Genomic DNA, 12,231 nt, shown 5'->3' on the forward strand with positions numbered 1-12,231 from the left:
TCATTTCACAAATATTTACCTGGAATATTTCAGTTCACATAAAACAGAGCAGCCAATTCACCAGCAGCTCTTCCAAGAGGAGCTCTGATGAACCTCACAATTAAGCTACTCAGCTAGAAGGCCTGTTTGCTGCTAAAAATCTCAAGAAATGGGATACCAAAAAAGCCAGGTACGAACCACAGCTAACACACCTGCAAAAACAGAGTGTAACGAACTATGTAGACAGTGGTCAAGTGGCTAGCAAAGATGCTGGATAACCCTATCTTACACCCAAACTGCGAGCCATTCTTTCTCCGACCTTCAAATTTTTCTGGAACAACACAGACATCATCAGTAAAGGACCTCATCTGCTTGTCATAGCTGCAGCCTGAAAGAGAAAGCAACACAGGCAGTCATAGACAAAGACAGGGTAGTGCTAGAGGGCAATGCAATGCAGGGGAAAGAAGACAGTCACCGAGTTTCTTACCTAATGTATTTTCTGTATTTGAATGGCTTGGGTAATTCTCAACATTTATATACGTGGAAGGACAGCCAGGAACATCTACAGAACAATTAACAAACTCATTTAATTAAAAAGCACAGGAGGAAGAATAAGCTTGCTCTCCAGAAGTGGATAGGTAAGTGCAGCTGTCTAACCACCGTCCTCTTAGGGTCCTCCTAAAGGGTTAGTGGCAGACTGATAATTTTTTGTGTCTCAGCCGTCCCACCACAACTTCATCTTCATCATGCTTCCAACCATGAATTACACTAGTAAATTTTTGTAGTATCACATGACTTCCTTCAGAGTAGCCAGGATAGCCAGTCAGTCACCTATACACCACTCTTAATACAAAATCTTGGAAAAAAGGCTAAATATGTATGACACCTCTCCCTCATCTTAGTTTAAGATAACTACACACTCTGTTACTGTTTTCAGAGGTGAGAAGGCATTACATTTTTCCAGGGGTGCTATGATGACGTTAATGGAGAGCAGCATCATCTGAATGTTTAATACAGACAGTGTCTCACAAATATAATTTCGGATGTCTTCAGTCTCCCTTGCTTTTTCACATCACGGTAGGGCATTCTCACAAACACTTGAGAAATATTTATGTTTCTCAGGAAAAAATAACCTGAGTTTGAAAACAAGCAGAAAGTCTTTTCATGATCTCTGTGCAGCATATATTGTTGCCTGGGCACTGCAATTTACATCTTCTGTATGTTGTGTTTTCTGAATCTTGCATTTTCTGAGTCAAACCTATTTTCCATCCACAGCTGAAATGGAAGCTGTAACTGGGAACTTTGGAAAGATTTACCTTACATTTCCCTCATGCTCCTGTGTATAGCCATTGCTTTCAGCAGACATTTTGCTGATGCTAAGGGCAGAAGGGTACTCTGAGCTGACAGACTGTGTATTATTACAATCGTAAACTACTCTCACAAAAAGCATTCTTCTGAGTTTGCACATTTTCTTCCTCTGTCTGGACAGAAGGACCTAGTGAAAGTGTAATATCAGCATAGCCGTAGTGGTGGATTCTGTACCCTCACAGGAGCTTTTTACTTATGTATGTATTTCTGCTAAAGGAAACAATTCAAACCATTAAAATACCAGGAAACTAGAAGTAACATTCCCTCTAGAAGAGAGTATTGTGATGTCAGGGTAGCAAGTCTTTGGACAGGTCTGCTGAAAAAAATAAGATTTATCCCTTATGGAAAAACAGGAGGATTATCTGATTGACCTGGTAACTAGAGAGCTATTTTTGGAATGATAAACTTTTTTCTCTTGTGATCCTCTGAAATCTCTGCTGTCTGCTCTGTGTACCTTGTTTCTATGGGAAGTAGCAGCTGGAGGCTGACACTGCAAGAGACAGAGAGCAGCAGACTTGCACTTAGCTGAGTCAATTCAGACCCCGCTGTGTGCTTATGCCTGACCTTGGAATTGGCCAGTTTATTGTTAGCCTCCCAAATCTCTTTCAACTGTTGTAGTTTTAGACTTTTAGATCTGTTTGTCAGAAGAAAGCTGGTTTATCTTGCATGGTAAGCTCCAAAATGGGGCATCAGCTCTCCTTGAGACCTGCTGCAGCGAGTTTCCAGTGGGTGTCAGCTGCTGGTGAGAGACCTCAGCAGTGAAAGCTGACACCCACCAGCTGGGCTGGGAGAGATGCATCTTTGCCTCCATTTTGTGAATGAAATTCATCTGCCTCCAGTCAGGGAAAAGGCACAGGTCCAGCCAGTGTTGTGAGCTGCAGCTTAGGGTTGTGCAGTGCAATCCCTGCACCCAGAGCAGCATTCCTCTGCCAGTGCTTGAAGATCCCCTCCTGCTGCAGGGGTCTGAGACAGTTTTTCTGTACAAGCTCCAAGATATTTGATTCCTTCCTTTCTGCTGCCATTTACAGAATGTTTTCAGTATCATTTCTTCAAAGCTGACCTCACTTCTCTCCCTTTCTACAACCTACCAGCTCACACATCCCCCTGAAGACAAAAACTTCATGTGAAACTGGAAATGCCATTTTTTCCATTTCTATTTATGTGAGTGGGCTGATTATGAATTTTGAGAGTCTCCCCAATGGCTACTTGTTGCCTTGGAAAAAAAAAATGCATGCCTTTAATCTAGTTTGAATGGGTTTAACATCACCATCTAGCTCCTATATCTTGTTAAACCTTTCCACTATCTACCAGAAAGTCCTTCTCAGAATACAATACAGAAAGTGAATGACCTAGCCTTCTCTTGGATGCAGCAGATAGACAGAACTGTTTACACTTCCTGCTACACAGCCAGTTTCCCAGATGACACATGCTCCTGAAGATACAGTAGTATCGTTTCAAAGCTCAAAGACCACCAGTGATGGATGTTCACACAGGAGGGTGCTCACTCCCACTGATGCCTGGTTTACGCAGTCAGAAAGAGTGAGTTCTGCCTACCTGAGTCATACACATAGTCCACTTGCTCCTGCTTGATCACCACAGCTGCTGGGTACTGACAGCTGCTGCTCACCCGGCTTGCTTGCTCATACTGCGAGTCATGGTACTCCTGTTTGAAGCCCTGATGCGAGTACTGGAGGCAGGGCTCGGACATCTGGTGCTGGTAGGCAATAGGATCTTCCTGGGCCATGCCTTGCGAGGAGGGGAAGGAATGACACATCTCCACGGGTGGCTGGTATGCAGTGCTAGAAGAGGGGAGAGGACATGGAACAGCTGCTTTCTTAGCCATCTCATCTCAGCCCTGGTGCAGGGCTGGTTGAGGGACAGAAACTTCCTCAGCCTCAGCCAGTTACTAGGGCTGTAGGAGCTGCACACATATGTGGAGCAAGGAAGGGACCCCAATGAAAGACGTTTCCAAGGGCAGTTACACAGCCTGTTGTTCACAGAGTATGATGGGCTTAAGGTTATAGACTTCTTCAAACCCTAGGCAGCAGTGGTGGGTCCCAGGTACTTTGGATGGGGGGGGAATCCTGTGATTGCTGGAAACTGAGCACTTTAATCTGGATGCTGCAGCCCCTCCTCCCTGAATTACCAAGGAGGTCAATCCTTCTTGCCAGTATCTGCCTCCTCCTGGCAGTAACTCACCTGTTTTTGTTGAGGTATCCACAGCTGGATGTGAGGTGGGGTGGCCCTGCAGGGGTCAGGAAGCTCCTGTCCTGTCTAGGGAACTGTTGGACCGGTGACTGTATCGGAGTTCCTGGGTTGGGGGACTTGATGCCAACTTGTCTGGGTTGACCATAGGCACTGGAACAGTCAAACAGATATTGGAGCATTACAGTTCTCTGAGAAGGACTTGTGGCAGCAGCTGGGGAGAGCATGTCATAGGCAGACATGCTGTCCCTCTATGCAGCCACTCAGGCCAGAGAAATCCCAGCATAAACTCCTTGTTTTCTGATTATTGGTTGCCCCCACGCACAATAGCAGTAACCCTTCAAGCAGAGAACTGGAGAACGTGTCTGTACTGAAGAAGCCACACTATAACTCAGGCAAGTAGCTGGGACTGTGGGCAATAGTGTCACGGAGCTCCTTGCAGGACAGATTTTGGAAAGCAATGGGGAGAGGGAGGCATGTGACAGATGTCAAGACTGCTCTCAGTATCAAGACAGCTGAGGAATAGCACTAGTGAGAAGAAAAATGAGGCAAGCCCAGATCTATTCTAGACAGGTCTGAGCTATCCAGTGCAATAAGCGGCAGTCTGAGCAGGCTGCCATGAGCTGACCGACTGGTTAATTTGTATTGCAGTACATGCGCACTGCCTTTACCCAGCAGACAGACCAGATTGTTGTCGTAACACTTCATTATCAGATAATGCAGTAGCACTTGATTTCATAACAGCTCCTGTCCCTCACCTGTGTAAGCTGTGTTACCTGGCGTAAAGGCACTGCTTGCCATTGTGGTACTGGAATGGCTGCTTATGGTTGCAGGACAGTGTGGGGTCCGAGGAGGGACTCTGTGGCTCCTTTTTAATCTTAGCAGGAGGACTGTGAAAAGCTACTGTGGGAGAGAAATTAAAGATCAGGTTGACACTCTTCTTGTTTATGGAGAGATATTTTTATCAGCCACTAAAAAGTAAGTTGAGATGCCACCACCTTGTCTGTGTTCAGCTGGCTCTGACAGAAACAAAATACTGATCGCACAACTGTTCACTGGACTTTCCTGAGTTCTGCCCTTGATTTAGTAAAGTTTGTATCATACATCAACCTTAAAAGAGCAAATCCAAGGTAGTGTTAGCATGATCTGTGATAATCCAGAGCTCTTTGAAAAGGATTTAGAGTGTTCAGGGCTGGGACAGATATTTTCTGTTATGTCATAAGGGGTAGCATGCACATACTGTATTTTTCAACACATAAAAGCAAAGTTTTGATTTGCATCATGCAAAATGCTCTTTCATTGACATACCTGGTAAGCATATCTTGTGAATAGCATTACCATGTAGCACTGCATTAAATTATAATGCACTAATATGATGACACATTGTAGATTTCCTGATAGTATCATCTGTCCTGCAGGACAATAAATGTAAGGTTTTTGTAGGCATAGCTACTAAAGCTGAAGGGTTTCTGTGGGAAAATACTATTATACGTATTGCATACTATTACAGGCTGTCACTAGGCTAACTTGCTCACAGACATCTTACCCAAGCAGTGTTTTCGGAAACACCTAACCAATTTAGATAGCTAAAATCCCTTTTCCAAAGGAACTGCATCAGTGTTAAAGCACAGTACAAAACAGAAGTCTGACTTCTGGTTCCTTGCTTTCACTATAATATACTTCAAAGTTTGAAGAGCAGCTTGCAGTCCTCTCAGTAGCCTTGGTTTGAAGTATCTAATTTCATTAATTGTAGCAGGTTTAGACTTGAGCACTCAGGAAAAAAGCCAGGCCCTTCTACAGGATACTGTGATTCCTGGGTGGGAGGCTGCCACGCTGGCACTCAGCAGCTACCCATATAATTTCCAAATGCAGGTTTCACTTTGTTGAATCTCTTCTATGCTAAAAATCCAACATCCCTGAATGTGGGATTGGGAGAATCTTGTAACTGCATTGCTCACCCAAAACACCAGTGACAGTCCAGGAAAAAAGTAAAAAGGTTTTCAATGCACTGGTCTGTGGTCATGGCCTGATGCAGACGAGGAGGGATATTTCTGGGCTGGTTAGAATTTCATGAATAACAAATGCGAGTTGCAGTTTACAGCACCAGGAAGTAGCATGTGGGTATGGTTACTTCTTATGCTTGATTAAAAGCATCAGGGAGCAAAACTTCCTTCACTAGTTCCTCAGAAAATCTTATCCTGGATGAAGGACATGGTAAGCATCTTCTAGCTTTACCTCTGGGCTCTGCTGCTGCTGTTAGGAGGTCATTGACACTTAGGAAGGAAAGAAAAGTAACCCCAGAAAGGTGCATAGGTCTAGGGTTGTTTTTCAAACAATGGAAAGGTCTGCCCTCCAAATCAAAACTGTAAGCTTTTAATAAGGCTAGCTCCAGTCCTTCTTTGCCAGCTTACTCCCACCTCTTCAAGCTGATACAATGCTGCTTGCAAAGTCTGGGATGTTCAGTGCTGTGATTAGAGTTTTAAGGATGGAAAGTAACATTGTGATCTGTTAATGCCTCATATTTTTGCTGAGTTTATTTCAGAACTGACGTGAACTGTATACACCAACTAAACCACTCTACATAAGGGACTGTGGTAGTTATCACCACAGAAAGATACTTCTGCATTGTCCAGATGTGGACAGTTATCCTGTTTTTTTTATCACTGTTACAACCATGTAGAAATAAAATGAGTACTTTAGCCTCAATGTCTATGTGTTACATTTACATATCTGTTTGGTTTAAGTGTATCCTGCCCTCCTCCCCCGAGGTGTGTGATCACCCCCATGCTACTTACAGTTTTCTGAATGAAAGTCAGGCACAAATTGCTCATCAGTGTCTGGAACCTGAGCTGCCAGGGGAGAGAAGGAAGGATGGGGGGGCAGCAGCAGAGCAGGGGGGGGAAAAAAGAGAGAGAAGAATTAGATTTGACACTTTGTATGGTATAATTAACAGTAAGGCAGAAATAAGCGCATACAGAAAATGTCTGAGCTTTCTGCTGGGATGCACTTTAGTGACTAAAGATAGTTTCCCTGTGGGAGTAATGAATATAGTTCTTCTGCCTGCAGATTTACCCCTTAACAACCTGCCAGTTTCTTTCTCCCTTACTTTGGAAATAAGGGCAACAGCAAGATTATTAGCTCAGGGTTCACAGTTTTCATTAGAAACATAACATGCAGGGATTTTTACGCATTTAGCATGGGAGAAACACCTACCAACTGATAAATTTGGAATGGCTATGCCAAAGTGATGAGCAGAGTAGGAAACACCTATGCCTTCATATAAAATCTTTTCAGTAGCTTCAGAAGCAGTGGATAGCTTGGCTCTAGTGGAATAGGCTACAATTTGTAAATCAGCAGAAGGAGAACATTTCAGAAGAAAAAAAAAAATACAATTATCCAGTAGCAGGAGAGGGAAATGGTTAATAGTGCCTTGCATGTATGTATGGTTTTGCAAATGGGAAATGTAAGAGGAAGTGCTGGTGTAGTCATAGAGAACCTGACAGCAAACAGCTGCTCTTTCCCCACAAATCAGTGCAGTAAAGCTTATTTCTAGGCATCTGCCCTGTAGACAGCATCGTTAGTACTCTGAGAATAACAGCAAGGTCAAAGATATTTGAATATTTCAAAGATTGTCTGGTAAAGATATCTGAAAATCTGCGGAGGCCTCATTTAGCTTGAAACAGCCTACTTCACTGGAACAAGATATTGCTGAATGCAGTAAGCAGTAAAATAGTTAACAACATTAGCATCTCAATGTTAAGAAGCTGCAGGCTTAATACCTCCTTTAGACAAACTTGTGTGGCTCAGATGTTTGTCTGCTGACCTGAAAAGTCAGCAGTGCACTTTATACATTTATGCCTCTTCATAACTCAGGGGGTCATATTTATTCTGATTTACATCAAAGACTAGACTTTGCAAAAGCTGTAAAGCACACATGGATTGAGTTTCCCACAGCATCCAAAGTAGAGGCACTAGAAGAGTCTTTCACTATGTGCTTCATAGTATGAGTCATCACTTCCTGGATAAAAAACTTATTTTAAACTAAAACTTAAAAATATCAGAATTCTTCTTCCTGTCATGGCTATGAAAGATGTAACAGTGGTTGCAAGCTGGTATCTGCTGAGCACTGGCAGATGTGCTGACCCTTATGTCATAATTTGTGCAAATTCCTCATCTGCCTATACATAGCTGACACATGCCTTTCCTGATCTCCAGCTTCGATCATTCTGTTCATGGATCACCTACCACAATGTGGCCTTAGCCCATGTCTGAGTTGCATTGAAGCCATTGCAAAATATATAATAAAACAATGAAATGGCACAGTGGAAGAAAAAGAATTTTATTGTCCTTCTTCACCTACAGGTTGACTCAGCAAGGTACACAGGTGTGTACTTGAGAGATTATTCCAACATACGAAATAAAATGTTATAATATTCCATAGTGCTATTATATTAAAATTCTAGTGTTGAAACAGTGTATATGTAATTAGTGCTTTTCTGATTTCACAGAGGAATCAGCTACACACAGCCTCCTCTAGCTCCGGTTTCCCTTATTTGCTGAGAAAAGCTTTGATCGACATTGCTCTTGCACATTCACAGAGGGAACAATTCATTCAGATTTTCCAACTGTAAATACAATTGTGCTTGCTTGTCCTATTCTACAAGGTGGTTTGTGCTTATCTTTCTTTTGCAAGAGCTATATAAGCAAGACAGAACAGTACTCTTGGACAGCCTGCACACAGTCTAGAATGCATGGTTTTGTTGAAGCAGGTCTCACAATCACCTCCTTAAGCAACAGGACACCAAAGCAAGTGATCCAGTCTGGCTTTCTCCCTGACAGCAGCATCTGTATTTATTTACAAATACCTTTGCATTCTTCCCAACCACAGAAAGAAAATGCGTTAAGGAAGCAAGAGAGGCACACCATCCTGATGTCAGGAACACATTACTAATAAGAATTTAGCCTGTATTTGAATACACAGCTATTTATTTATTTTTTTTTGTTACTCAGAGCCTAGCTCACATATGGCCTCAGTCTACCTCCTGAGCAGTCCTCCATTACCCAGAGACAGCAACTAATGTGGTAAATTCAGGTCTGACAATGAACTAAGCTTTTGGGTGTGCCCTGGGACAAACTGTGGGGAGAACCTTAACCATAACACATCACGTTAGAATATTTTGTTACTTCTAACAGTTACTTTTACATCCCTTTTACTGCAGGGAAGGGAGAGCTTGCAGCGGATTGTTATTTCACAAAATCTCTCACAAACTATTTCTGAAAGAAATGCTGCTGCTAGTACGTAACAGACAAACCTAGAGCTTTTGTTATTGCAGAGTGGACAAAAGATTGCACTCTCTCAACTGTAAAGCAAAGGTGATGCCGTCAAAGTAAAGGGACATGAGGAATGGAAGTCCATTAATCTCAGTCACTTGAAGCTAAGCTAGGGAAGACATACCAAAAATAAACCTTAGGGAATAACACTGCATTAAGAAGAGGCAGTGGATTAGAATGGAACCAGCCAGGCTCTTCGCACTGCAATCCCTGTTCCTTAAAATGACCTGTATGACAACAAACTGGAAATATAAATGATAAAAAGTGGAGAACAGGAAAAAAAAAACCAAACAAACCCAAACCTACAAAATTAATTTAATTCATTAACTTTAAAAAGCAACATTGTAATAGAAGAAATAGCAGGGATCATATTCAATGAGCCGGGTTCGGATTTCACAGCCTACTGCCTTGAGGCTACTACTGTCTATTGCATTGCTGACAATCTTGCTAAGAGAATTACATACTAAAGCACGAGACTACAGAAAAGATGTGAAATGAAGGGCATGGCTGGAGTGAGACCATGCAGCCTCACTGCTGGACAGTGATGCATGCAGACAGCTACAGTCCTATACTAGAAGGCTGAAGTGCCAGTTCCCAGAAGAAAATTTAAATTTTTATATTCATTATCTACTTCATATAGTAGCAATATGGATAGACATTTTCTTGTTCTCCCCAAACTAGCATCTATGCTTAAAATAACTGGGATACCTAATCAGACATTTAAAGCCCAACCCGAGACTTATTTTAGTCACTCAGGCTGCATGCATCAACCTGTGCTTCCTATTCCACTTTCAAGATCTGGAGCAACATAAATAAAGCTTTCTGTCTAAGGATACACAAAGAAGTGCATCTCTCTCCTCTTTGCAATCAGCCCAGATAACTACTTGTGCAACTTTTCTCTAAGGAAGTTTTTTTTGTTTCTCTGAATGCCAAATCACTTTTATAAATTATTTGGCTTGAAATTAGTTCCATACAGTTATCAACTGCCAGACTCACATCATTACATTCTAACAGATTCTGGTAAAAGACGTGTAGAGGAAAACTGGATTTTTAGTAACAAGGCCTAGGATTTTTCAGCATCTGTTTCTTTTAAGAGTCATCTATATGCAGACATTATTCTTTTGCCCTGCAAAGGAGAAATCACATGTTAATTGACACTATTAAAAATATTCTGAAAAGCTAATAAAGAGATACCCCATGAATGAAATCACACAAATACATATAGACACATATACACACACACATGTGTTTATATGGTTTCAATTCGTTAACATTTTTTCATATGGCTGATTGTTTGTTGTGAATTTATATTTCCAGTTTGCTTCCTTTCTAGAACTGTAAATAAAATAATAAAACAGCTGTATTTCTTAACTAAATGTGGTAGAGGCAGAGAATAAATAACATATTAAATATTTTCACTTTCTTTTCTTTTTCTTCTGCATTGTTTAGGAAGATACTCTTAAATTTTCAGTTGCCTTCATCTTGTGAACAAATGCTAACATATAGACATATGCAAGACATTCAAGACATTAATGAAAAAAATCATTTTCACCATTCAGGAAAAGAATTTGACATACTAGTAAATACAGAAAAAGAAATGATAGCTTGCTTCAGAGGGCAATTTTTCTTATTAAAAGTCTGGAAATGGGAGTCGCCATGGGAGAAACTAGTTCCCCATCTATGCAGTCTGAAAATCATAAGCTAGAATATTAAAACATACATTGAATTTCCCAAAGATTTCACTTGGACTCAGACTAAATGCTTTGAGTGATACAAAAAAAAAAGATGTCTGCCTATATTTTAAAAACATGCAATAGGGTTTGCATTATCATTTACTAATCATATATAATAGCAGATTATCCCTTTCTATACAGTGCTGCAAGACCATGTGTAATCTTCCCTTCACCCCAGGGTACCAAGGAATTCATTCTACAAACATTCTTCTACTGACAAACTTATTGTAAGAGATTCTACGCAATTTCTTTAGATTAGCGATCTAAAAAATGTTATCAAACACTAGAAAGCCTAAAATTGAAAGTCTACCAGAAATCAATTCTGAGGCAAAGTTATCTTATTGGTAGCTCAAGATTTTTGAAGATTTAAGAGAAAACAGTCTCAAGCATGTGTGCACATTCAGCAGATCTATTAAATGACCAGCAATTAATAACTTACATCAGAGCAAAAAAATAGGTGAGTGTTTCAATCCTGGACCAGCCTCCAGGTAATTCCTCTTGCATCCTTACAATCCTCACACTCCTGAACACTGCCTAATCAATGTAATTTCATTTCAGTTTGAAATGAACATAAAACTCTTTTTTTTTTTTTTTTTTCCCCCTTAATAAACTTACTTACTTGGCAAATACCTTTTTGGAGGCTTAAAAAAAAAGAACTGTTTGACAAGACTGTCTTTCAATAGTGGTAAAACTAGGGGAAGTAACCCTGCTCAAAATGCTATGCATATTTTTATACTGTTGTTAAATACTTGTTGAGTACCTGTATCACAGTAAGTACTTCTATATTTATCAAAAGCCTGTACTTGAGGATATGTTTTGAATTTTCTGGAAAATGAATCATTTGTAGTACTGGAATTAGAGTAAATTCACCATACTGCTTAAAACTAGTTTCACTTGGAATTATGGGACTCCCCGGGATTTGAAGTTTTCTCTTCCTTAAAGTCAAAAGGCAAAACAATTTAGACACCAAACTGAACAGTGTGTAAATTCCAGGAAGGTTCCTTCAAAGAATCATCTTTAAAAAAGAAAGAAAAAAAAAAAGTTGAGAAGCACTTTGTCCCCCAAATTAAAAGAATAGTCTACTGTTCGTTTAAAAAAAATATCAGCGTTCTGGCAACCAACAAAGGTAAGTGACAGATTAGCATAAAATCGAACCAGTTACAAGTATCCTGAAACGAAAATTGTAACCAGGAAAGTGGGCCAACTGCCAATTTCCATTCATAAGCAAATACCCAGCACAATAGTGTGATTCATGCGTCTTCATTTACACAAGCCAGAGGTTGGCAAGGCTGAAAAAAAAAATACTTTGTTTGTAGCTAGGCAAACAAAGCAAAGGAGCAGTACAAACATCAAAAGACAACCGAAAGACGAACAAACCAAAACAGAGCAAGGGGAAGGAGCCTACCTTCTGTCAGCCAAGTCTCCTGGAACTGGCTCAAGTCCTGGAAGAGGTCTGCATGAAAAGTGAGAGGTTTCCTCAGTGGAGCACTGGGGAGGGACAACAGGATGCTCCAGCGACGGAGATGCCGGGCGGAACGAGGAGGTGGGGGTGGATGCGCAAGGGGAGAACCCGGTCCTTGCCCAGAAGCCTTCACCACCCCCATCCATCTCCCCG

The 12,231-nt window shown here is 41.1% G+C and overlaps 1 protein-coding gene across 1 annotated transcript in view; it reads right to left on the reverse strand.

The window, feature by feature from the left end:
- Nucleotides 1–12,220, reverse strand: part of ETV4 (ets variant 4) — a 14,497-nt gene extending 2,277 nt beyond the window's left edge. The window contains exons 1-7 of the mRNA XM_009696266.1: nt 12,022–12,220; nt 6,348–6,401; nt 4,329–4,455; nt 3,547–3,705; nt 2,902–3,146; nt 467–541; nt 299–367 (exon numbers count right to left, since the gene is read on the reverse strand). Of these exons, the coding sequence (XP_009694568.1) occupies nt 299–367; nt 467–541; nt 2,902–3,146; nt 3,547–3,705; nt 4,329–4,455; nt 6,348–6,401; nt 12,022–12,220 (928 nt within the window). The remainder of the gene's footprint in view (nt 1–298; nt 368–466; nt 542–2,901; nt 3,147–3,546; nt 3,706–4,328; nt 4,456–6,347; nt 6,402–12,021) is intronic.
- Nucleotides 12,221–12,231: the final 11 nt, after the last annotated feature.

The sequence above is a fragment of the Cariama cristata genome, unplaced genomic scaffold (assembly GCF_000690535.1).
Source record: "Cariama cristata isolate BGI_N322 unplaced genomic scaffold, ASM69053v1 scaffold39752, whole genome shotgun sequence".
In the NCBI taxonomy this organism is placed as follows: Eukaryota; Metazoa; Chordata; class Aves; order Cariamiformes; family Cariamidae; genus Cariama; species Cariama cristata.